Genomic DNA, 27696 nt, shown 5'->3' with positions numbered 1-27696 from the left:
CCTTTTAGATATTCTATATATATATATTTTGTTTTTTATAGATATATAGACTTTTTAAGAAATGTAGAACAGAACATGTTGAAGAATTACACAGCCCGAGATGGGAGATTGAAAGATCTTCAGAAAACAGGCGAGACAAATAAATAAAGATATGAATGAGGACAAATCTCACTGCTGCTTTCATTTAACTTCATTGTGGTAGTAGGTAGTTTCCATTTCATGAGCAACATCTCACAAATTTGCAGTCTTCACTGTTTGGATGTTTAACACAACATTAAAAGAAAAAGAAAAACAGACAGAAATGTGACTCAGACGGTTGAAGTAAACTGTGTGGAAAATAAAGGTCAAAGATTGAAAACAAAAAAAATTTTAAAAAACAGAAACAAAATCCAAACAGCATCGGCATCGTCTGCTATGCAGACGCACAAACGTCCCCGCGGGAGAGAGCAAGTTGGGAAACATCAGCCACTGAGCAAGTAAGAGCTTTTTTTTTTGTCTTAGACTTCCTGGGGGGAAAAAAACCAGTATATTCAAAGCTGCAAAAAACAACTATGCATTTCATGCATCATATAAAATATTAGGTCTTTCTTTTTCTGTATATTTACATTATATATTACACAATATTCTGTACAGTTAAACTGCCATCTACACCACATTCATAAAAATATTTTCTGACCCATAATTATTTTTTATACAGAAAAACAAAAAGAGCAAAAAAAAAAAAAAAAAAATACAATATATCCAAACTGCCTGATCTGTTTCAAGATGCCGACGGTGAAATCTTTAACTCCAGTTAGTCGCAGCGAGTCCAGTCCTGGTTCTCCGCTGAACTCATCCCATTTGGAGGTTTTTCTTCTTTGTTGTTGTTTATTTTATTTTATTTTTTTACAAGCAGAAGAGATCCTTGTGAGAAGCCAGGCTGCATTGTCAGTCTCTTCTCTGCTTCAGAGGCAGGACCTTCGTCTGTGTTTTCTGCAGAACTTAAAATGACACTTGTGTCAAAAGTCTTAGTTTGGCTGATCTTGCGTCAGTCAGCTACTGAGGCTGAGTGGACGGGCGGTCAGACAGACTGTCTGACCGGTGAGCAGCCAGCTGGTGATGCTGGTGCTGCTGCTGTTGCGCTGCGGCAGAGAAGGTGCTGTGCTGCTGCAGAGGGAACGCCGCCTGGAGGATTAGCTGGGTCGACTGATTTCCGTGAAGGAGCCGAGGAGCCTGGAGAGCAACATTTAGATCAGTAAGACAGAGGAAACTTTTTGTCAATATTTAATGCAAGAAACAAAATCATTCTTACACCTTAAAGAATGACGGTGTTAAGAATGTTCCTAAACTTCAAAATATTGAAGTTTAAAACTTAAAATGGCTCTCATACACACAGACATTAATATGATTCTGTATAGAATTTTAGGTACATTTATGGACATCAATGTTACATTCAATTTGAGTTTTTTTTTATCAAAGTACTGCTCTTTTACAGAATAGAGAAACTATGAAGCATACAATTTCCAAAATATTGAAGTTTAAGGAAATTCACAACCCTAAAATTGAATGTTTTGGCTTTTTTTTTTCTTACAAAGAGAAAGTAGCAAATGATAGTGAAATTTTACATTTTATTTAAACTTTCTAAAATGCGGTGCTTATCAGTCTCCTTTATTCTGATACCCCTAATCATAATCCAATGCAGCCAATTGCCTTCAGAAGTCACGTAATTAGCAAAAACAATTCACCAACTGAACCATATTTAAATTTTACAAGTTGAAATATCTGTAATATCTCAACTTGTAAAATATTACTACCTACCTACATAGATACATAACCCCCCCCACACACACACACACACACACACACGTGTATAAATAAATTGGGCAAAACATCAGTTTTATTGATTAATCAAATTTCCTTCGCTTAATCCATTTTTTTTTGTTTTTGGAAATTGAATTCTTTGAAAATCAGGACTTTTTTTGTAACAACACAACTTTTGTTTCCATAGTTCATAGTGATGTCGGCACGCCTAGGGCCGCCATCTTGTTTGACAAGCATGTTTTACAGGTTTGAATTATTTGGACTCTGAACTCTGGTCAACTCACAGGAGGAATGATCGAAGTAAAGCCAATTTATGAAAATATTTTCTCTCATTTGTGATGTCTTTTTTTTTTTAATAAGACATTATATAACAACAATTAAAATCTGAAATCAAATTAGGTATAAAAAAAATCTTAATCTGTTAAAATAAAAATTATGAACTGCTTTCTGTTGGTATGTCATATAAAATCCCAAATAAAATAAGCTGAAGTGAAGTATGTAACTGAAACAAGACTAAATGTGAACAACATTCTGGGGGTATGAATAGTTTGTCGCAATTTCTGAGATAATTTAAAACAGAAATATAGGTGCAGCCCTTTGCTAATGCCATCCAAGCTGAAATGTAAAATTAGCCGCTGAAAGTGAAGCTGCCAGTGATTCCAGTGGTGTTGCAGTGTGTACCTGCAGAAACTGCGGCTGCTGCGCGGCCAGAGAAGCCTGACCTGCCTGCAGCGCGGAAACCTGGTTCTGCACCTGAATCTGCTGCTGCTGCTCCTGCTGCTGAGAAATGCTGATGGTCTGAGTCTGGCCCTGCTGGGGAGCAAAGGCCGTCACCACCTGACCCATGAACATGGATGTGGGGACCATGACCGCCCCCATTGGGATCTGTCCTGTGACCAGCTTAGTCAGCAGCTGAGGAGCTGTAGGAAACCTGTGAGGTGAGAAAACAGGGTCAGAATGTCTCTCCTTGGCTGTCACCACAGCAACTAGACACGATTGTGACGACTGAGCTCTGAAGAAGCACCTTATCTGAGCAGAACGATCCTGTGCAAATGTTGCCACGGCAGTGTTGCTGGGTCCGGTATTTTGCGCCAGGCTTGTGGAAATCTGAACCATGTTAGCTTGACTCTGCTGTGGTATCATCATAGTGTTGTAGAGGGAGCCGGAGAGAGGATTCTGTTGAGGCTGCAGAGTTAATGTTGAGCGCTGAGACTGGGGGGAAAAAAAATAAGTAATGAGGTAGAAATAAGTTGATGGAAAATTCTTCAACAGAGAAAACAACAGGATATCTGCAAATTTAAGACTTTTTAAACCTTTTTTAACGCCAACTTAAAATGTATTTAAGACCAATTAGAAAATGTATAACTATGGGGATTTCTGGATAACTTGCTGGATTATAATCAAGCAAAAACTGTGAACCCAGCTCTGTGCATCTCACACTACATGTAGCTCTCCACAGCTTTAACCCCCATAGTGTCTAGCTTAAAAGCTTTTTTGCACCTATTCTCGTATGGGGTGGCAGCCGAAGTCAGCCAGGGTCAAAAACAAACATCATCCAGCCAACTGCTGATAAGTTTGCATTTACCCATGACAGAGGCAAATAAAGCTAGCTACCCCTGCTAGCTAGTTAGCAAAGAAAAAAACAAAGAGCCTTGGTGGCTAGCCAGTAAAGCTATTCAGCTAAGGCTAGCTAGCTAGTAAGGGTACATTAGCAGCTAGTTACGGATAGCCTCAAAAGCCTCCTGTCACAGAAATTGCAATGAAGATGTTTTCATGCAACTAAAACTTTTGCCTGACAGAAAATTCCTGTTCTGACTAAATTTAAGACCTGCAACTAAAGAATTGAATACTAATTTGAATTTTTGTAAAACTAATTTAAAAAATTTTAAGACAATTTGCATTTTAGACATACACATTTAAAACTAAGGATGTGCAGACACCTTGAATCCTTAATAAATGAGAGCTTATGGTTGACACACATTTAATTATTAAAATATTTTAGTGTGTCTGACCTGTGACATCACTGTGCTCTGGTCCCTCAGAAGTGTTTGCTGCTGGGACTGGGTTTGGGTTTGAACCGCCTGCTGCTGTTGCATGTTGTTCTGTAGAGCTGCTGGAGGGACCACCTGGCCTTGCATGCTCATTGTCGCCCCCTGCTGGCCAGCAGTGCCATGAGGCGAATGAGCTGAGCTGAGGTTCAGTCCTTCATCCCCTTTCTGTTGGAACATCTGACAAAAACATTTCAAACTCACACACAAAGTAATAATACAGTGAAACAATAATTCAGTACGTCCCAACAGAAACGGAAACAATAACGTCGTATTTAATATAACTTGAAAGCAGCAGCTGAGCAACACCTGCAGACTCTGCCCGTGGACCCTCTCCAGCTCCACCTGGATCTGCCGCAGCTCATCCAGCTGCCGCTGAATGTTGTCCTCGATCATCCTGGTCTTCTTCTCCAGCTGCTCCTTCAGGTGCTGCATGGCTTCCAGCTGGTTAGAGTACTGCACCGACTGTCAGAGAGAAAACCCACGTAGATATGGCATAGAGACCACGCTGCTAACTGTCCACTGGGGACGCAGGAAGTTTGTGGTTACATATCAAATATGACTTAGAAGAAATTTGATTTCATAATGTGATGCCTTAAATTTGGGCCTCGGTCTCTTTAAGAAAGTCGTGCTCTTTCTGAAACTCCACCTTCAGGAAGTCATCACTACATCGCTCCTCTGTTAACCCTTTAATGTTTTTACCAGCGTTGCTCAGAGAAGACGCTGGTATAATGAGCCCAGCAGATGTGCAGATCCACCCGATGTTTGCTAATTGCTGCTGGGCTAGTCTGAAGGAGCCGGGTGGGGCAAGCAGGGGGGAAGAGCTGCTCTGTGAGGTCGGAGCTTAAGAGCAGCGCCTCGAAGGCGGAGCTAGGTCCACTGTGGCGTTTTGCACAGCTGAATGGTTGCCATGGGAGATTAAAGGATTTCTCAAACAGAATCAAAGCAACACTCCATGTATGTGTTTTGACAAGGGATTAACATCGTTAATGTTAATGATGTAAATATCAAAAAAGTAATTTTTACATAACACTGCCCCTTTCCAATCTTAAAGTCCTACCATGAGTATTAAGACTTTTTCAAGGCACTAAGTCATATAATTCACATACTTTTCATTGGCAGCAAATTGTAATGTGAGAAGCTGACAGAGCGCTGATGGACCAGAAGGAATATTCATCAGATAAACAGCAGGGTGCGCTCCAGTTCTGTGAAGTTCCTTACTTGGTTGTTTTGAAGCTGTTGCTGAGGCAGCTGTTGAGACTGCTGTGAAGTCATGGAAGGCGCCCCGTTCTGGCCCGTGTTCTGGGAGCTCATCGACTGCTGGAGAAACGACCCCAGACAATTGGAAAAGATAAAAGTCTTGGCAATCAGGTCAGAGTAAGGTCAAGCTAACAGCAAACCCATACACCAAAGTGTTGACTATCTTTCCTGCTGACCTGACTGCTGACTGATGATCTCCGCTGCGATGTCATTTCCACGGCAGAGACAGACTGTCGGCCTGGTGTACTTCTATCTCCCTGCATCTTCATCTGTGAAGCTGAGGAAGAAATATGATCAGATTAAAACCGAAAACGACCCTCATGGGTATCTTCATCGATGATAAAAAAAAAAAGCTTACAGGCCGGGTCAGAGACGGCAGTGTGGGAGGATTTGTGCGAGCTGCGCGATGAGGCCGACGGGGTCCGGCTGTGGTTAAAACGCTCCAGAGCTTCTTTCAGGCTGGAGGCGTTGAGCTGCGATTCGGAGCCTGAATCCTGGGACTGGCGAGCCAAGGCGTCACCAGAGGTTAAATACTCAACTTTTATTATTTAAAGAATAATGAAGAAACACGTCGAGCAAACGTCTCACCTTGTCAGCTGCGACCTCAGGGGGACAGTCTTCGATTCCGAGCTCTCGCCGTTGTTCTGCTCGTACTTCAGCGTAGCTGCAGAGGAGAGGCGCTGGATGAAATCCATATGTAGGTTGAACCATGAAGGTATTCATAAATGCTCAATTTGTTCAGTTCTTGCCACAAATTTTATTGTTTTATTTGACAAATCAAAACAAAATAGTGAATTATTGTGGAGGGGGAAAGAAAAAGGATGCATATCATCTTTTTTCCATCCCAAACAAAAATCTGAAAAGTTGTTATTTAGGCTCATTGTTCTGCTGGAATATTGTTTAACAAAAAGTACAAGTTCCATTTGCAGATTATTTCACTTTTAGCAAGACATTTTTCCCATGTTGTCAGTGAAATTATCTGCCAGTGGAACTAGAACTTTTCCATCAGTATTAAGGAATTATTGACCTAAAATAAGCTCCTACATCTTGTTAAAAGGCTATTTGCAAGTTAGTTTTGTTTTATTACTAGTATATTTGAAACTAGACCAAAAATATTTTTGACTGTGTGGTTTTAGATTTAATCTGTGGGTTTTTATAAATTGTCATTTAACATTATTTGTTGTGACTGGGAGCAACAAATAATGTTATTATTTTTATTAAAATAACAATTTTCTCATTGTTGAGATTTTACAATGTAATTATTCTTTCTTAGTTAAATAAACAATGAAGAAAAAAAAAATGGACATACCCATTTTCAAATTTGGTGATTTTTGAGGATAAATAGCACAACATTTTATTTCTGTAGATCAGTTAAAATGTTACAATTTTCCAAATTCAAAAACACATTATTAATCTCAGAGGGAAATTAATTGTTGTCGTAACTCATTAATTTAGATTCTTCAAAGAGTTACTGTAGATGGTGATGGCTGTTGGCAGGAGAGATCTCCTGCAGCAGTCTGTACCGCACTGAATCTGACAAAGCCTCTGACTGAAGATGCTCTGCCTTCCCAAGACAGTCTAGTGACGAGGTTTAATTAACTTTATAAGTTTAACTTTATAACCATTCCACTTGACAATTAGGGACACAATACACAGTAAATTCCTGATTATAATTTCACAAAACAGGATAAAGGTTGAGCTGCGCTACTCTTGCAAGTCACCATAACAAGCATATTAATGCATATATATAAACCATTACGCACTGACACATATATACCTGACAACAGTGTGTGTGCAGACGATAAACTCAGGCCTGGAGTTCCACTGATGGTATGTGATGTAGTAATGGGTTTGCAGCCAAATCCACTGCTGCCCTTTGGTGAGGAACCTGTAGTAGCACGACTTGCCTTTCCCATATTGCATCACTAAGCGGAAACAAAGAGATGAAATTTGTTCTCCGAGATGACAGGAAGTGATCAGGATACTTCAGGGATTGGATGCAGTGGAGCGCTTACAGTGTTCGTGGCATTTGGCCAGTGTCTCCAGGTCGTCTACATGGTAGTAGTCGTAACCTGAAGTACCCAGGACTTCGAATGGGAGGTACCCGATGATGGGCGGGGCTCTGGGCAAACCAACGCAGCAGAAGTTAGTGGGAATTTAACCTAAATACAGCAACACTAAACACTCGGTCCAACAACTCACTATTGTCAGCTAGAGGTCATTATTCACAGATTATACACCAACAAAAGTTTGTGGAAACTGAGGTACACTAGAGAGTGTTGCATTTCATTTTGGTCTTCAAGAAGCTGTGAAATTATTCAAAACTAACTTAAGGTTTTACAAGAACACACAACAGATCAGGGGGCTGTCATTATTTGCTAAACAAAGAAGCCCAAATGGAGAAACCGTGAGACAAAATTAAGGTGTTGTGAACCTTTTGACAGGTCTAACAGCAAACCAGCGAGTAATAAATTCCCTATAATGAGATATAACAAATCCACCGTTCCTCCTAAGTGTAAGGACATCCATTTTAAACGTTTATCCTTCAAATCATTTTACTCATTTATTTCACATAGACCAAGGCAACGTGTGTAAAACAGAAAACGAGTTTAGCGGAAAACTAAATTGAATACTGTAGCTTGATTTAAACTCAAATGTTGAGCTGTAGATCCATCAATAGTGAGGTAGAACTGGGTAAACATCACTTTGCTGCAATATGTATTTCTAACTCAACTTCTATAACTAGGTTGACTTAACATTTATTTATGTATTTTGTAAATAATTTCTTCCTCCTTTGAAAGTTGATACTACAAACAACTATGTGAAAATTTTATCTCAGCTTTAATCTTTCACATAGCATGAGGTATATGGTCAATTTTCACTGCAGCCTGTATTATTATTATTTTTTAATTTACTTCAAATAAACTTTAAAACATTGCTGCATGTTTGCCATTTGCACAATTCTGATGTGCAAAAGTTGGCTTTAGTTGGTTCAAAAAGCATCTTTCAACCACATTATTGGGTCAAGACAAACATAGATGCTTTCGAGCAGCAAACTGCCAAAAACCCTCTACAAAAGTGTTCATACTTACTGATCATCATTTCATCAAGTGCATTCAATGAGAAGCACCTGGCTGTATGGAGTTTTCCCCACAGGGCTCCTATATTTTATCTCTAAACTGAATGAATGATGAGAGTGTGGGATCTGTTATGTGTTTTGGAACATTGGAGGACAGATTTCAATAATGTTAGCAGCTTTCAAGAACAGGATCTTCTTTATTATAAAGCTCGTTTTTTGGGAAACAGACCAAGAGGAGTCAGCATGAGGTCACACAGCCTGAATTGTGAGCAGTTGCGGTGAGGCTTTTGTGCATCATCGGCGCTGCGTGAATCACTCGGGGAAAATACTCATGACTGATTGCAGATCAGGCTGTCCCTGCTGTTCTTTTACAGATTTAATTGCATTCTCTGGAAACACAACATGTGCATTGTATATATAAAAAGATGGAGGCCAAAGTTTGTAAGCAGGGGTGTAAAAGTACCTCATGCATGTGATAAACAATGACAAAAACAAACAAAAAAAACTAGGTTAAAATTAGTTGGAACATAAATTAAAAAAAAAAAAAAGTTTAGATATTTATACCTGTGGTCCAAGAAGAGAAATTTCCACTCTAAGCTATGCCTGGAGGTGAATTCCTCATTAGGCTCCTCAACAGTGCACATCTCCTGTTAGAGTGAAGAATAAATTAATGCATTTAGAGCCTTTCATAAGCACAACTAGGTCAGAAAATATCCAAGTTTTAAAGTACATTTATGGTGGAAATAATAATAAAAATACACCCATGCTGTGTTTCCATCACATCAAAATAGACAGGAGGTAAAAAATAAATAATAAAAAGATAGACAAGCTGTGAAAGGAGATTTCAAAACATTGTTAAACAACTGATGTGCAACCCTTCAAAAACAGTGGTCTTTATTACTCGGCTATAAAAGCAGAACTCCAGCTGTAAAAACTGTTGTTACCACAACAAGAAATCATTTTAAAAGTCTGAATAATTGTAGTTTTCCAAACGTCGTTTAAAAAAATTGAAGAAAGCCTTTAAAAAATGTACGAGCTTGTTGTAATTTTAACAAGAGAGGAATGAGCATAAACTAAAAAGACATAAGCAAAGGTGCAGTAAAGCATCGGTTTTCCTACGTGGCAGATGCTAAACCGTTCCCTACAGAAATGCTCAATAAAATCACACACATCAAACCGGTGTTTCTCAGACTTCTTCTTCTTCTGGATTTCCCTGCAGTGACTAAAGCAGTAATCTGAATGTGGGTCAAGCAGAAGAAACAACAACAATCCTCACCTTGAGGAACTGTGGTTTGGCCAGCCTTACAGTCGCAATCAGGCACACTCTGTCCTCAAACGTAGAGTGAAGCGATCGCTGGATCACCCCGTCAAAACCGTTTCTGTTACAGTTAGGCACTGTTTACAAAAGGAGGAAAAGTTCAAAGAAAAGAAAAATTAAATTGGAAGAAAAACAAAAACACAGACAATGACTGTGAGCAACGCGTTTTACCATTATTGAGAGATTTGAAGTTTCCTATGAATTTGACAAATTCATACACGGGGGGCTCCTTGGGATCAATTGTCCCTCGAAGCATATGGCAACAGAACTCAAGCTGATTCTTTGCTGGGGAAAAAAAACAACAACAATACTTTAAAAACGACACTTTTCCAAGTTAAATAAAGAATACTGAAAGCTAAATCTGCAAGCTTACTTTTCAGATACTCTGGCGTTAGAGTCTCTCCCTCTGTGACATGTGAGGACAGAGCTTTGTACACGTCAGAGTGCTCCCCCGAGGGCAGAAAGTTTAAAAGGTTCTGATCCACAAGATCAGACTGAAACACACAACACGAGACTTTATAAAAATGTGTGACGAAGCAATCAAGTGTGATCAAGTGAACAGCTAAAAAGCTATTTGAATGTCGAAACAGGCGAAACTCACTGGTAAGTGTTCGAGAAGAGACGTCACGTTCTCCGAAACGTAGATTATGTTCCCGTCGGTCATTATGGCGAGGAAAAACCCATCCAGGGCCTTGAGGATAAAGTGTTTCTTTATTTAACAAATGCCTTTTTTATTGAAAGGAAAGTTGAACAAGTAGGGGGAAAAAAATCAGCTTCACCTCCAGCATCAGCTGAGTGAACTCTTCATTACTAAGAAACGGAGGCTTCCAGTCTTGTCTGATCTCTGTTGATTCTGACTGAGCAGCAATTTCTGTTCAGGAGACAAAAACCATGAAACTTAGCGCCCGGCTCAACCGTTTTCTTATTTTTCTTCCCCTCACCGTTTCTCACCTTTGTGTTTGTGCAGGAAGTCGATGCTTTTCTGCAAAATAGTGGACTTGTCCATCTTGCGGGTGTTGCCTGGCAACATGGTGCCCAACTCCTTAATGAGGACATTGAACTGGTCTCTGCGCTTCTTCTCGGACTTGTTACGGGACTCACTGTTGGATTAGGAGCGAGACAATTCGTTTGGATTCATTTGACTGCTGTTTAGAATAAAAGTCAACTCTGGTTACGTAGTTGTGATCCGTACGATATACTAAATAACTGTGTGTTTAAGATGATTTATCATAAAATCCCAGTTCAAAAAAATAGAAGTCACACTCCTACATTGTTCATTTGCATAGACCTTAACGCTTATTAAAAAAGATAATCTGTTTTAGTCTTTCAGAGAGCTAATCTCTCCTTAACAGCACTGATCTTGATTCAGTTTTGCCACGTAACTGTCAAAGAGATTTTTTTCTTAACTTGAAAGATTTTTTAAAATGTAAAAACACAAAAGCTATGTTATGTGTTCAGACAAGATGATATTTAACATCAAAAAAAGCATGAGTGTTTTGGTGAGAGTGACAAAATGAACTCCCTAACAACTACGTACTACTAAAAATATTTTTCTTTGAAGCTATACTGACAACTGGTGAATTTGGTCACAACTATCACCATAAAAATGTTTTATTCTGTTACTCATATGTAGCAAAGATAGGTGTGGGCTATACCACTATTTCCGTGGTGTCATTTCTTTTTTTAAACTAAAATATTTTTACACAAGCAAAACTGTTTCAGACAATACCCTTCCAGTATTTAGTATGCTGATGTATTTATGAAATGTCAATCATGTTCGAGACAGGTTGGCAAAACTGGCAAAACACTTCATGTTTATTGTTCTCTGTACTTAGCTATGTTTCTTTTCTTTAACAGCTATGCTTTTAAGTACAAAATTATGATGGCAATTTTATTGTTAAAATAAATAAATTAATTTAAAAAAAGGGTGACCCCTCTCCACAGCCACTCCAACAGAAGGCTGAGGCAACTATAATGACTCCAGGGTTTCCCCCAGAAAACTTGCTAAGCCCGATTGTGGGGACCCCGAAGCGGTCCACCGTGTTTTTGTATTAAAAAATTTTAAGTTCATAGGACATGTAAAATATTGCTGGGTAATTATGTTATTAGAAGACATGCACTAACGCGCCGGCCAACCGAGGAACACATACAACAACTTTATCAGCACAGACACAGAGCCACACGCAGGGCAGCGTGTCGGGAGGTAGACGCACATGTCGCACATAATTCTTTGTTCGCAAAGATATATCATCCTCACTGCACAGTGCACGCTCAACGTGCACCTCTATATGCACGGCTATCGGTTATATTAGCAGTTCTCATTGAGCTAAGCAGAGCTAGTGCGGTGGTTTTTAGACTTGACTCATATCTTGATGAAGAATTATCCAAAAAACCCAAGTCCTCAAAGGGTGTTGATAGAAATGTTTATACATGTGTGCCTGTGTCCAGTTTGAGTGAAAGAAGGCGCGCATGATCCGTGCCAAGGTAAACTTCAGAGATCAAATGACGGCAGCATGATAGGTGCCCAATGCGCTGAGGCGCCAGTGGTGTGATTGGTTCGCTTCCTGCCCTGTTCAATGCATCAACTATAAACCCATCTTTCAGGAACGATTCTACCAGTGAATTGCTCAGCACAGCACAGAGGCTTGCAGTCCGGCTTATTAAAAGAAAATTACGTAAAAAACACAACAAAAAAAACAAGCAATGCTTAGCCTGCCAGGGGAGTGGGCAAGTATAGCCTGGAGGCCCACCAGGCTTATAATACACTGGGGGAAACCCTGGTGTGATAGAGGTTATTACCGTTTGGCTTTGTCCTTTTCATCTTCTTCCATTAACCCATCAAAAATGCTGCTGTCATCTCTAAACAGAGGACAATAAAACAGCACTATTTACAAACAACAGGAACCTACATAACAAGAAGGGGCGCACCGATTGAGGTTTTCCGGTCGATCTCCGATCTTTGAAAAGTCAGGCCTGCCAATTTTTTTGTCAGAAAAGTTACTAAATATAACAACAAAGTTTCTAAGTTGGTAACAGTGTGGAGACTTTTTTTTTAACCGTGCACGGACAGACGTGACCTGCTGGGTCACCGTCTCTGTCCTGTGAGTCAGCCGTCTCTCATGGTAGAGCTACAGGGGGCAGTGGCTGACTTTCAGACCTCGGCTAAGATGTATAAGATCGGTGGACGATCAGCAGAGCTCCCAAAATTAAGGAAGTCGGGGCCAATTTATCGACAGACCAATTTATCGGTGCACCCCCTTTAAATAAGGCTTTTAAATTTCAGTGGAGGCACGACAACGCAAAAGTGTCCTCATTAATAAGATTTTAGTTTTCCAATGTAGATATAGCATAAATGAACATGTCTGAGAATTACACGCATTAATGACAAAAAATACATAAGTATAAAAAAAATACTCATCTTCACAAGACAGGTGACGATGAGAGTTTATGAACGAAATGTTTAGATTCAAATACTGACTTTTTTTTTTTTTTACTAAGAACGAGAAGAGAGCTACACAGCACAAAGTCGATACAAGCCACCCACAAGCCTTCAGGACAAAAAGATTTTTCGTAAAATGAATCAGTTCAGTAATCATTCAACACAGATAAACACCTTAAGTCACAATAAAGTATTTTGATGACACAAAAAGCATTGGGATCTCAGTATGGGTTAGGAGGCAACTATCTGTACTCCAACACCAGCCGGTGTAAAAAATATATATAAAAATAAAATATTTTTTGAAGAAACTGATGTGTTTTCATCTGTCCAAGTTGGCACAGTTTGAAACTGCAGCACTGCAGACATCTAGAGTTTTAGCCTCTCCCCTCCCTTGGCGACGAAACCGCATTGATGATTCAATATAATGCGCAGCTCTAACTTTTACTAAGTGCTAACTTGTTCCTTCCTATTCCTTTTTTCCCCTTATTCAGATCATAATAAGGAATTTTAAAATCCAGTTTGTGACCCTACAGTACACCATGTCTGGACTGCTCATTAGAAAAGAAGCAAACGTTTAGAATATCCATCTCACCGGTTAATGCTTGAGGTCATTTTGTAACCTGTTCAGGGTTGCAGAGTCGGCGTGTAGTCTTTTAATCGTGAGGTAGACATTTGTGAATGAACCTTTAAAATAAAATGAGAGAGAAATAACCTTCAACACCAAAACCACTAGCAAATATAGCACAGTCTTGGCGAAGCAGAATCCTATCCTCACCAAAAATAAAGCCAGTCGTGCGAGAGGAAAGTGTGTCTGGATGAGTGAAGGGTCTCGGTGGGTGGGCTGCAGCAGCGGTTGATGTTGGACTTGAGTCTTGGAGGAGAGCTGAAAGTTGGTAAAAGGTCTTCAGTCAGATGAGTTTCTGGTCTCCTTTGGATGCAAGTGTTGTACATGGCAGCAACATCTGTTTCTATGAGACAAAAAAAGAACAACAGAGGATCAGGTGTGAGCTTCAAGACACCTCAGCCGGCCATGGCGACAATCTACCTGCACTGATGAATTACAGTGGAATGCGATGACTGGAAGAAATATACACACTTTATGAACAGTTTCACAATAAAATGAATTCTGAAAGCAAGCTGAATGATTTGAGACCTTGATTAAATCAAGTGTAGGCTACAGCAATACATCTTCACTCGATTTATTCCCAAAGATTAATGTATTAACGCAGCAGCAATCAGTAATGTTGGGTTTGTAACATTACTGATTTACAGAGGCAGTAACTGGCTGACATGGTACTTCCTCATATTTGTTAATAGATATTGTAAAGTAATATGAGAATGGAATGGCTACCATGAAAGCCAGCAAAACTACACCATCAAGCAAAAAGATATATATACACTGCTCAAAAAAATAAAGGGAACACTTAAACAACACAATATAACTCCAAGGAAATCAAACTTCTGTGAAATCAAACTGTCCACTTAGGAAGCAACACTGATTGACAACCAATTTCACCTGCTGTTGTGCAAATGGAACTTTGTACAGAACAAAGTATTCAATGAGAATATTTCTTTCATTCAGATCTAGGATGTGTTATTTGAGTGTTCCCTTTATTTTTTTGAGCAGTGTATATATATATATATATATATATATATATATATATATATATATATATATATATATATATAAACAATCCAAGTGTCCATAGAGGAAGAGATTTTTTTGAGGCATAAAGTTGATGAAGGTTTCTATTTGATTAAAAATGCCACTCAGTTGGTCAGCAATTATTTAAAGTGTTTGATTGCTGTAATGTCAGTTTTCTGCTGATTATTATAGATATGCAAATGCTTAACATGACATTTGTTTTATTCAAGTGTAAATAGAAATATGCAAAATATAATTTTTTAATTGTTTAATCATTTTTCAAAAGATGCCTGTCATTTCCTATGAAAAACATAATTCTCTATTGAATCAAACATAATCCTAAATCTAAATCATACAGAGATATTAATAATTTTTTGAATTAACTGTATAAAATAGCAATCTATTGCAATTCTTCTATAAAAGCAGAAGATGTGATGTTAGTGCTTAAAAGTTGGTGGAAAACAGAGAAGTTTATCAAGAGTGAAGCCATGAGTTTATGGAGGCCATACATGACAGAAATAAAAACATGCATGACTCATACATAAACCAGGCTGCTGGCCATTAAGTTACTCAATGTTTGTATCTGCAGAGCAATGTTTTAATAGCAGGAGCTAATTCTGTCCATGACTCATGAGGAGGCAGTGGATAAAAGAAATGATTTTTAATAACTATGCATTAGTGAGCTGCAGAAGAGTCCCAACAATCCGCCTTTGAACCATTTTAGCTTTAAAAAAAGCCCTCAAATTTATTCTCACAGTGTTCAACATTTTTTTAATTACAAAATGTTTTTGTTCAGGAATCAGCGAGTGTAAGTAAACACAAAGGAAAATAGTAATGAGCAAAAGAGGGGAAAAAACATCTGTATTTTGTGGTATTTATGATGAAACTGAGATATGTGTCACAATAAGTTATACCAGCTGATTAGTCAAATAATTTACACATTTTTATCCCCATTCTAATAAATTTTGATTGGCTGAATTAATAAATGGTCATAAAATGTAGTGTCTACAGCACGTTCTATCTTGCTTTAGTAGAAACTGAAATGTTTGATTTCATGCAGTAGTTCATAAAACCAAAAAAACGTTTCACTCCCTTACAGATTTCTGCCGTTTTTTCTTTATTGTCGTCATGCTTAAATGTTTCAAATCAACAGGTTTCAATAACGGATGATGATAACAAAGTAAATACAAAAATATGTTTTCAAATTTCATTCATTAAGGTGAAAAAAAGCCATCTGAACCATACCTGAAGATCTATTTGCACCCTAAACCTAATAACGCTATGCAGTAATTCGGCCATATTGGAAGATTTTCCAGTATGAAAGGTGTGTTTGAAGATGTTTTACAACATCTGAATTGGATTTAAGTCCAGACTTAGACTAGTCCACTCCAAAACTTCAATTTGTTATTTAAGTAACTCAGAGGTTTACTGTACTTTGAGTAACCCAAAGATGTCAATGATTTTGTTTATCTACTGATTTTCCTTTTTTTTTTTTTTTTTTGATATTTCAACCATTATGGAGGTTCTATTGAAATTACTTATTATATATTATATGTTTAAGTCAGCTAATACTCGCCTTCCCTTGTCACAAAAAGTGACAAGGGAAGGCGAGTGCGTAATCACAAACTGCAGCTATACAGAGGTATTTTATTGCACATGCCATGACTCTTGGCACAGATCGCATGAGTCTTATCTTAGATAACTGTTTGTCAACACAAATGGCCGACTACACATCAGTACAAGTACTGTATAACAAGAAGTGAGGAGTGGTAGTAAAAGCTTTTTATAAACTTAGGTTCTCCTGACAAACAAAAGCAGGCAGCTTTTCGCTCTCAACAGAGTCAAGATCACTAGATCACAAGATTTTAGGGGAGGGGGACTCAGGAAAATACTACATGTGGGAAAATTATACAAAATCGGCATTATGAGATAAAATTAAGTGATGCAAGGAAAATGTTAAAACATTTTCACAGCAATATCTTCACTGCCAAGTGAGTGTTGTGCAACCGGTAGAGCGAGGCTTGTATAACCATGACGTCATCTGTGATTCACTGACCTGCTGGCCCATTGACCTACTTTCCTCCTCCTCTTCCTCCTCCGATCTAACTTAATTACAGCTCCACAGGCAACACCTTCTACTTTTCAGCAAAAAAAAAAAAAAATCCCGGAATGCTGTCAACACGAAAGCCTTACAAGTGCAACACATTACCTTGCGAGTACCTCAGGCATTCTGCATCGCGTGCTGTCGTTAAAAACACATGACATACAAAGGACTTCCTGGTGCCTCGAAGCCTCACCAGGAACAGATGGTCAGGAAAGTGATGTAGATATGCTGATTGATGACACATCGACAATCAAGTGATTCCAAGAAACAGAGAAAAATGTAAAGTATTCTTCACCCTGAAACACAGCGACCGGTTTATCTTTTTCTCTTTTTTTTGGTGCTTATAGAGCGACGTGGGATGCTTCAAGTGTGTTTGCGCATATGTGGGTGTGTGCAAGCCTGCTCCGATTTAGGGCAGCAGAGCTCTGAGGATATGAGTCACTGAAGTGGATCTATGGCGCCTCTCGTCACGCACCGTGCCACACCCATTGCTGGGACGCCGGTGCCAGCAACCGTGCCAACGGGCAACACCACGGCAACCGAGTAAAAATACCCTGGATGAATGCCTCCGCAGCTGATACTCCCTCTGTCATGCCATGAAAACATGAACAGAACGCAGGGATCGCCACTCTCTGTTATCGACTTGAGTCACTAGATGTGAAACACTGGGACGCTGCAGTGGCTCACATCCTGCAAACACATGCTTCTGTTCGGACAAGGCGCAAATCATTTTGCATTTTTAGAAGAAACAAATCATTTTTACCTATATTGTTACAAAGTGTTTTTCTCTGCAAGAGGGAGCGTGCATGACTCAATGTTAATGGCGTAAATTATAAAGAAGCTATAACGCTAACAGATGAGAAATGTTTTCAAAATTCAAAACAGCTCTCTCCCAAAACGCCACATTACTTTCACTTTTGTTTGCAAATCAGTATTTGAGGGTTATTGAGATGTCTTTCATATGATTCCAATATTCAGAAAAAAATATCTGTAATGCCAAAAGGTAACTTCGAAATCATTAAATAATTGTTAACGTGTACCAAAAATTAAACAGGACATAAAGGAATTCTATTTAAACCTTACTGGTAACATCTGATTGGATAAATCTTTATAATAACTTCACTTCAGACAATCAGTTTGTGGACTATCAGTGAACCCAGGTATAATAATGCTAATAATAATAACAATAAGAAGAAGAAGAAAACAGTCCAGTATCTAAAACACAAAAACCCGACGTGCTGATAAACATCTTCTTCCAAACAGTTGTATTAGGCGATATCCTGGATAATTAATTGTACTCATAATCAGAAATCACAATTACGAAAACACTTCACTTATACAGTACTTTACTAATGTGGTTATGTGACAATAAGTCCACAAATCACTATTTCAACCAGATAACTAAAGGTGTAATTCCCTCACTCTTTGAAAATAGATCCGACAATACTTTGATAACGCTAGTTTTTTTTTGCTTTTTGAGCAAACAAATCCACAACTTTACCCACTATCCTACTGAATTGTGACAATAGCCTACGTGTTAACACAGGGCAGCCAGCTGTGTTTACACTCACTGCACACACCTCCGCAAAATACAAGAGCAGGCTTTGTTTTTGCGTTTTGACTCAGCAACACACAGACAAGAACGGTCCAGCAGCCAGCAGTGGTGGCTGGCGAACGCCCCTCGACGGCTGTCGGCTGCCCGTCTCTAAGGAGCGGGGCCTCCGCCAGGGGCCTTGTCCTGATCCCAAGTGGGTCAGTGGGGTTCAGAAAGATGACAGGCTCCAGGGAGGCGATAATGACTGCGGGTTGAGGACCACATGAGACTGTAATCAAAATAAAACTTATTTTTAACCACCAAGCTAAAGCAGACAAACACAGAAGGATCCCGACCGGAGAAGTAATCAGTACAGCATAAACACAAGGAGTTTTTTAAACAATAAACACCTTCGTCTTTATTTTCCCCGCGTGAATAGATATTCCTCTGTGGTTTCCCACAAAGCACGTAACAACATTTTATTAATCTCAGTGTATTAATGTTCCAGGTCACGCTCGCACTCACCCATTTATTGACTGCAGCTCAAAGTAGGAGAACATGTAGTGTTACGCAGTGTTCCGTCTTAAAGTCAACATCATTCATACTTTAAATGATTTGTTGCTGTCACTTTGGAAACGTTTTTTTTTTTTAAACATAAGGAAAAACAAAATTTTGATTTTTAAATTACAACTTTTAACAGAACTAGTCATTTATTTTCTAAACTTTGTATTGTATTGCTAATATTGTTACAGAGTTTCCCCCAGTGTATTATAAGCCTGGCGGGCCACCAGGCTTTACTTCTGCCCCCACCAGGGGACTTATTTGATTATTTATTGAAGTCTTTTTTTAAATCTTTGCATTTTTAAGACTTTATAGTTGGTGTTCAGGTGTTAATCTTCCAATCTTTCAATAACACATAATTATCAAGTGTTATTTTCACATTTCTTGTCAACTTTATAAAAACTTCAACTCTAAATCTATATAGTCAGAATGTAATTGTTTCCAGTAAAAAAAAGAGTTGGAATGTTTAACGATTCTAATTAATTTTTGCAACAATAATCAAAATCTATTTCATTTTAACCCAATTATTTAGCAGTTTGTTGACTCTGTGCATCTCTTAGGAAACGTTTGTTCCTATTAAAAACCATGAATAGAGACTCGCATGTCATCACCTTCCTAAAATAACGGCCCAATTAATTTTTACTTATTTATTTTTTGCCTAAATAATTTTTAGCCAAAAATTACATAGGCCATTATTTTTTAGAAACATGATGATACGCTGCCTGATTACTTGTGCTACATCTACCCAGACTGCCAAGCCAGCACTATGTGCATCATTATCCTGCTCATGTTATATGCATACTCTGCAGCTTTGTGTGGCAAATTTCCACGTTGGTCGAATTTGTATTTCCTGCAGAACTTGTAGCCTGATATTAGATTCCCTAAAGGCTGTTGAGATTTCCTAAATCAGCAAGTCCCATGACAGATGGAGTCTTAAATCTCAAAACAACAGAACAACTTGCTGTTGTCTGGTGAAATCAGCTAGCTCCTTCACCAACTCGAGGAAACTTCCATACAACAAACCTTTGAGACACACAAACTGAAACTGCAAAGAATAAAATGTGCAGGACAGAAATGACCAGCACCACCTGAAGTCTATTTGTTTTAGTAGCCTGACTGAAACTGTTTTTTTTTAATAGCTTCTTATATATTTTGCACTTCCTACGACTTTATTTTAGAGACATCATCACTTATACTAAAAACAGCCAACTTTAAATCTTCTTCACAAACACCAAACACTGTTATATGTGCGGCTTAATAATAGCAGGTGGAAAAAATGACTAAGAAATTATTTTTGAGTTTTCAGCCAGCCGGTCACTGGCTAAGATCAAGCTGAAAGTTGTATTATTTTTTTAAAACTTTTATTATTAAATTGGAAAATTCCAATTACAAACTAATTTCTCAGTACAATACTAAAATTTACTCATCAGTACAGAGATTATTGCTGTTGAAAGCAGCTCCTTCTTGAAGTTTTAGCTAGTAAGTAGAAGACCTCCCTGAACCATGCATTTTGTAAAAGGTAAGCAGGCAATCTGCTTACCTTTTATGTAGGAAGACTGAAGTAAATTCAACAAATCTCTTCTGATCAGGGACAGTTGAGCTCAAGTATTCAAACCACTTCATCTAAATGTAAGAGAAACACACTGTCCAAAGTCCTGACTTGAATTTGTAGGAGAATCTTATGAAGGAAGCTAAAGATTAGGGTGATGGCAAAGAGGCATTCCACCTTTAAAGACTTAAGAGGAAAAGATTAGATGTCATCAATACCAGAGGAAACGTGCAGAAAGCTTATCGAGAATTATAAAAAGCGCTTGATGTCAATAGCAGCTTTCTCACTGATAATAAAAAGGATTTTTGACGTCCTTTTATTTTCTTCCTAAAATCATATTTTTCAACACAGTGCATTTTATTTCTCATCAGAAAAACTTCTTGCCTGAAGGAAAATACCTTCAGATTGACTCACACCCTGGCGAAAGGTGATTGTTGTTTACTATAAACACAAAAAGGCTGCGTCCTTCACCCTTCAAGTCTAATATTTGCCAGTTAGACAAGAAATCCTACAAATTAATGCAAATAAATAAATAATGCTGCATGAACCTACCTGACCAATATGAGCAAAAGTAAGCAAAAGTGTGACTGGCCTTGGCACAGTCAGGGTGACGTTTAGTGGGATGCACTATGAACATCTGAGGAATAATTTCTATTAAGTAAAGGGCCAAAAAATAAATAAAATGTCCGACAATCCGGCCTCTGAAAAAGTCTGTTTTTAAATTCATTGTTAGCAAAAATTCTGCTGACTTTTTCCTGCCATTTTATTAATATTTTGAATAAAGTTCAATGTAAAAGCTCTGTTATCAGTGTCATGCCTCAGAGTTCAAGGTTAAGTTCACTTTGTTGGCTATTTGTGTTACAGCGATAACACAAAGAAAGCTCAGTGCATGGACTTTTGCTAAAACATCGTGTCATAAGTCTTTTTCGCTTCTGGCATTAAAACTTTATTCTAAAAGGCACTTTGCATTATTTCAGAAAGATATTGATTTATGATTCAGCTCTGAAACAGGTCATGTGACCCTGAAGCATAAATTATAAACTCTGACATACATTAAAAGCAGACATGTCACAATAAATGTTGCTGGATGACACATTTATTATTGTAATAAACAATAATATTGTTGTTTTAAGATTATTTTCAAGTTATCTATTGATAATAATGGCATAATTATAATAATGTATCTCAAAACAAATAAACTTTAATTCTGTACAGAACACTTAATACTGTAACTGAAAGATATTTTAAATATATATATATATAAACAACAACCGAAAACAATGAAAAAGGACACACAACCAAAACTATAAATAAAAATTGCCCTTCAAAATATGTATTAATCATCCAAAAGTAAATGATTATGCTCATTTTCATTTATTACGACAGGCTTACATTAAAGTCTTGAAACCGTCTTCATCTGAACTTTATCAGAGGAAAGCAAAAACAAAACATGTCAACAGCTGAAACGGAGATACTAGTTAAACACGATCGTCCACATTATTTCAGCATAATATGCGATCACACAACACCGATCCATTTTCCTGCTCCATTTCACGACCAAACACTTGGAGCTCTGGTGACTCAGTCAACATCAGTCTCTGATTCATATTCATCAATTTCGCGACGACAGATTGTGGAGCAAAAATAGAACACAATGAAACATGGATGAAGAGCAACTCTGTCACGCCGCTTGACGGATTGCAATTCAAACAGCTTAATTAGCCCAGGCTGAGGGTCTCTGGAAATAAACTCCTTCCACAACAGCACATCCTGCAAACAGCAGCATAATTCAGTGGGATTTTGTTTATTAGCCAACTCCTTCAATTCATGACAACGTATTGAATTCAGTTTTATCAGTTTTATTCAACGGCCTGCTATATATACCAGAGCAGGGGTGGTAGTATTACTGAATCAGAACCAAAACATTTGGGTCATCTTGAGGCATTTGCAGTACAAACACAGAAGCATCTGATGTTATTCACACACACGTCTCTCTGAACTCCATTCAAAGCTAATCTGCTTCCAAACTTTGTAAGGTTTCCCCCAGAAAACCTACTACGTCTGGTGGTTGGATGATAGGGCAGTGATTCATCCAATGACCCGTCGTGTCTTTGAGTTAAAAAATGTTTAAAGTTGACAGGAAATTTGAAAATTTCACTTGATAATTATGTGCTATTGAAAGATTGGAAGATTAATACCCAAACACCAATAATAAAGTCTTAAAAAATGCAAACACTTTAAAAAGACTTAAGTAAATCAGCAATGCTTAGCCTGGTGGGTGCACAAGGAAAGCCTGGTGGCCCACCAGGCTTATAAAACACTGGGGGAAACCCTGAACATTTATATTATTCCTTTAGGTGATTAATCACAGGGGCTCCTATGACTTGAAATAAACTTTTACTATTGCAGCTTGTGTTTTTTAAAACATTTTAAAACCTTTTTAAAATGTGAAAAAGTAAAGTAATATTGAAACACAACAGTCCAAAAATAGTTTAATTAAGTGAAGTGTTTACTTGACAAGATACAGCAATCTGCTTAGTCAAAAAGGAAAGAGAAAATAAAATGACCTTTGCCCTCATTGCAGTAAGCTAGTTTCCACTAATAACTCCTCAGTGTCAAGATATATAAAAGTTTGGGTTTTTTTTTTTTCAATTATCCATTGTTGGAAGTAATGGTCCAAACATATTTGTGATTTTATATGAAACTATACCACATTTTAAAGAAAATATGAACCCACTTTGTAAGAGTGAAACTGAAAAATTATCTACACAAAATTAGAAAGTTAAAAACACACTTCACACAACATGTCAGATTTAAATACAATTGTATTATTTAAATAATACAATTTAAATAATACATTTAAATAATAATATTTAAGCAGCTTCTATTACCACCGGATTGCTGACATAGAAGCAAAAGAGACCCCCCCCCCTGTTTTCTTTGACAAAGAAGAAATAAATGCTGACAAAGTTATTAAGCCAGACTTGTTATGTCTTGGAGATTAAGAAGATTCCCTTACTTCTCAGAAAAAGGTCAGCCTGACAAAAAAATCCCTTTTGTGTGACAAAGGGATCTCTCTGCAGCTAAAGTACTTGTCACGCTACAAATTCCTCTCAGAGTTTCAGGGCACACAAGACAGGAATGTCTAGAATGGTTAAACTAAAGTCTAGCTGGCATATCTTATTCACAAACTCAACTTATAACAATATTCTAAAGGTTCACACTTTATTTGAAAGTACTCTATATTAAAAGACAGTCATTTCTCTCTACTCCCATTTTATTTATTTTTTTTTGTTTAATCTGCGCCGGCCCAACATATAAGCAAACTAAGCAGCTGCATTGAGGTTTGAAATGTTTTTATATCGGTGACACATCAGTGGTAATTAAAACAAGTCATGTGATCATTTTTTTAAACAACAATTTCTCTAAGTGGATAACTATTTAAGGCGTCCACCTATTAGTGTGCTCCAGGCTGATAGCCTTCTTTTTTTCATTATAGATTTTGATTTTAAGCTACTTTAACTTTTTTTTTCTTTTAAGGGATATAACAAATAAAATATTTGTAAATATACGTGATAGGCTCTCTGATGGAGGTAATAATTTTGAATCCAACAGAAAAAAAGGAGGAAATTGCAAGAATAACCACATTTATGGCTTAACCAGTGGTTCTCAATCTTGGTCCTCAGGAGCCACTGTTTTGTTTTTCCAAGCTATCGCACACCTGACTTAAATGAATGGGGGATTAATAGGCTTCTGCAGCACTTCATAACATGTGGAGGTGGTAATGAAGTCATTTGAATCAGGTGTGCTAGAGCAAAAAGTGTCTAAAACATGAAGGACAATGGGACCTGAGGAACACCATGGGGAACCTTTAATTGTCCTCAAAAAATAAATTAACGTACATTAACACGACTGATGCATTTAGAGACTAGTCGATGTTCTTGTTTTGATTCATTTGTTAAATAAGGTGATACAATTCTGATTTTTAGAATGGAAATAGAAATAGTGCACTTTCCAATAGATTCAAGCAGTTAGTTTTCAGTTGTAAATGAACGTAATTTTGCTCGACATATAAACTTTTAATATGGGTAATATGATGGGGATGTTGGTAACGTAGAGGTAATTGGTGGTAGTTAAAAGTCCCCTCCTGTTTGGGGCCCCAGATAGTTTTGGACCGGCTATGGATACTCCCATTCAATAGCAGAGGATCTTTAAAATCAAGCACCATAAAAGAAACAGCTGCGTTGACGGGTAAAATAGCCTTGGCGACTAAAGTAATGTGATCATTTACTATCTGTGGTAAAAAAAAAAAAAAAAAACTATGACTTTTAGGCGCAAAGAAAACAAAGCAGCTGTATATTAATTAACGTGGAGGGAAACGGGCATGCCTTTAAAAACCGAGTAAAATGTAAATATTAATATGAAACTGGACTACCGGTTATGTAGTCGCAGAGCTAACTGAAGCCTGGTCTGCATGAAAGTTTCCGATAAAGGGGCACCAAATGTATCCGTCCATGCCCTGAAGCCGGCCGGCAAAACCGGGAAGAGACTGCTGGAAGGCTGCTGTCGCCGCCTAGCTTACCGGCTAACGACATTTAGAGCAACAAAACAATAGCTCCATAGTTTATAACACTGCGATAAATGGCACTCACAAGTACATCATATTAAAGTAAAATAGTGAGAAAGCGGCGAGTAACTTTAACATGAAATATATTGCCTGCATTGAACTCATACGCCAAAAGGCGCTGTGTGCCAGTTAACCCAGTTTTAGCCGAAGCTAGCTGGCTAACGCGCAGCATTAGATAAGAATGTGGGTCACCGGGCCTTCAGCCGGTCTCCGCTGCTAAACGGGAACAAGCTGGACTTTCTCTTTTTTTAGTCCGCTCAAGCTTGTTAAAAGTGTACGTGGAGCCCGTCGATGTAGATGCGGCGGTCCCCAGGGCAGCTTCGTTGATAAAACGGCGACACTTACCTCCGAGGAGTCCGGTCTTTCATCGGGATATTCCTGCACCCGGTGGCGCTGCGGGCGGCGGACTGCGCAGACTGAGGAGGCAGGCAGGCAGGCAGGCTGACTGACTGGAGCTGGAAGTGGAGCCAAAACGGCCTGCCGGCTGCCGCTGCTCTCCACAAAACACACACGCCTCTGCGAACACTGGCACACATGCACTCGTAATTGCATAAAGGTGCTGACACCTTTATCACTTAACATAATGCTAAACTGTTAAACATCAGTTGTAATTTCAGAGAGATTTTGAATGAAACCATTTGTAGACAATTAGAAATTATTTCGCTAATTTCTCTTTCTTGTTTTTTTTTTTAATTTATTTATTACCTTTTCTCTTTATTTCCTCCTCTCTCCTCCTTTCTCATCGCCATTCACAGTGAAAGATTTCTGTAGCAGACAAAAATGCACAAAGTAGATATTTTTTATCATATTGCGTATCGATTCTGTTATTTCTGGATATATGCAAGCTTCTAATAATATATTTAACTTTAACAAAGTAGGTAAGTGTCTGTAGGTGTCTTGGCAATTAAGCTGTTGTATTTTTTGTGTTTCCCCATCTTCAGCGTGGCACCATCACCATGGCAACAGACAAACCGAGGAGAGTCGCAGTGCTCTATTTGACCACATATTTAAGTGGATGGGGAATATGGCGCTATTTCTACACTTTTTTAGGTTTTAGAAACCAAACGGAAAAAAATAAGCCAGTATAATTCATTTATTCCCCTTTATAACTTGTGAACTATTTCTTCTTAAAAGCTTCACTTTAAGTTTTTATTTTTAAGAGCTGGGGACGACGTGACTCTTTCCTTACTTAGAGTTGTTTTGTATGTAAAGATGTATTTTTAATAATACTTACACTTATAACAAGAATCTTGGAGAGAAAAAACAACTAACTGTTTAACTATGCTGCCGCCATCCTGACTCACAGTGGGTATGGTGTGTTCAGACAGGTGTCTGCAGAACAGTATTTCATAGCTAAAAAGTTCTATTTCAGTATCATGACAAGTTTCAGTAACATGTTTCCCACTTCTTTCTGTGGCCCTTGCATAGCTTTTGTGGCAAACCACAGAGGCGGTAAATTCTTTTGGCTATATTTCAGGTCAAGAATTTTGCTGCTTTCCCATAAAAGTCATGTCAACAGATCCTTCCACCTGAGCGATGAAACTTTGCAGCCACTTGCCTGCGTCTGTCATTAACGCTTTTCTTGCCAAGGTTGTCAGTTTAAGTGCACCACCAAGTCTGCCAAATATGCCTGCCACACTTTCCGGATTTTTTTGTAAAGTATTTTTAAACCCAACTATTATTTCCCTTCTACTGCATAATTTTGCACTACCTTGTAATGGTCTCTCGCATGACAATCCTCAAACAACACATTGACAATACAATACATACATGTATATGAAACAGGCTTATGGTTATAATGTGACCTAAAAATCAAATGGTGATTTTATAAGGCCAGTCCTTCATTTTCAGAGAGATATTAATGACTTTTTCTAGATATTAGCTATACTATGCTGCATGATGCTCTTTTAGTCATGTCCTGTACTTCAGCCTTGCAAAATGCAGAGATACTAAGTGTAATATATTTATTGAACTTCATAATATGTTGTTTTAGTTGGAAAGACTAACAGAAAGTATTTATTTTCACTGCAGAAAAGTATTTTCAATTGCAGCATAGTCACAGTACTGGAAATAATGTTAAAATATGACAAGTGATGTCCACTTTAATGAACAGATGATTCATTGTGATTGTCTCAAAACAAAACTTACAGAACATTTTTGTTCTGTCTAACTGGACTTCCAGTAGATGGCAGTGCAGGGCGTACATCTTCAGGACATCACACACCCAAGAAAACTTTTTTTTTTCATTGTCCAGTGACCACAGCTCTGTAATTTTTAATATAAATGATTAAACTTTCATTAACATCCTGGTTTGTTTCCTTCATTGGAATGCTCCAAGGCAAACCAGTATAGTCCACCAAGAGGAAACGACTAAAACAATGCTATTTCTGTGGCTAAAAAACGATGGTTATATGAACCACATCGCAGTGGAATTAGTCTAGTTAGCTCATACATACAGACCGGCAATTGGCGCCATCACCTCCCGAGCCCCAAAGCAAACAAACAAACAAAGCAATAACAACAAAACATTCATTTCAGATTTTGAAGAAGAAAATCACAAAATTATTGTTTCCTTATAGGTCATTTAAAAAATGAAATCATAATTGTTAAATAACTTTAAAGATGTTATTTTCTGGCACACCTTCTTTACATTCAGATTGTTGGGTTTTTCTAATTTTAAAGACATTCCCAAAAAAGTAAAAGTGCTATGATTAAATTTGAGACAACAGCCA

General features: G+C 38.0%; 1 protein-coding gene across 3 annotated transcripts; it reads right to left on the bottom strand.

Annotated features, from left to right (window-relative positions):
• Nucleotides 1-25417, bottom strand: clock (clock circadian regulator). Of its 3 annotated transcripts, none has more exons than XM_023340069.1 (22): nucleotides 25310-25417; nucleotides 13720-13912; nucleotides 13537-13628; nucleotides 12305-12364; nucleotides 10457-10605; nucleotides 10285-10376; nucleotides 10107-10196; nucleotides 9879-9999; nucleotides 9677-9790; nucleotides 9464-9582; nucleotides 8752-8834; nucleotides 7124-7230; nucleotides 6886-7033; nucleotides 5697-5772; nucleotides 5467-5608; nucleotides 5285-5385; nucleotides 5070-5165; nucleotides 4158-4313; nucleotides 3813-4028; nucleotides 2825-3012; nucleotides 2482-2731; nucleotides 1-1212 (listed from the first exon to the last, which is right to left on the bottom strand). In XM_023340069.1, the coding sequence occupies exons 3-22, from the start codon at nucleotides 13554-13556 to the stop codon at nucleotides 1036-1038; spliced, it is 2505 nt and encodes an 834-aa protein (XP_023195837.1). In that variant the 5' UTR covers nucleotides 13557-13628; nucleotides 13720-13912; nucleotides 25310-25417; the 3' UTR covers nucleotides 1-1035. The 3 variants fall into 3 exon arrangements, with proteins under 3 accessions (XP_023195837.1, XP_005813323.1, XP_014329677.1); XM_005813266.2 differs by having other exon boundaries at nucleotides 5070-5168; nucleotides 25310-25416; XM_014474191.2 differs by lacking the exon at nucleotides 12305-12364 and having other exon boundaries at nucleotides 5070-5168; nucleotides 25310-25416.
• Nucleotides 25418-27696: the final 2279 nt, after the last annotated feature.

Source organism: Xiphophorus maculatus, chromosome 9 (assembly GCF_002775205.1).
Source record: "Xiphophorus maculatus strain JP 163 A chromosome 9, X_maculatus-5.0-male, whole genome shotgun sequence".
In the NCBI taxonomy this organism is placed as follows: domain Eukaryota; kingdom Metazoa; phylum Chordata; class Actinopteri; order Cyprinodontiformes; family Poeciliidae; genus Xiphophorus; species Xiphophorus maculatus.
The sequence above is the reverse complement of the archived record's forward strand: the minus strand, read 5'-3'. Positions and strand labels throughout refer to the sequence as shown.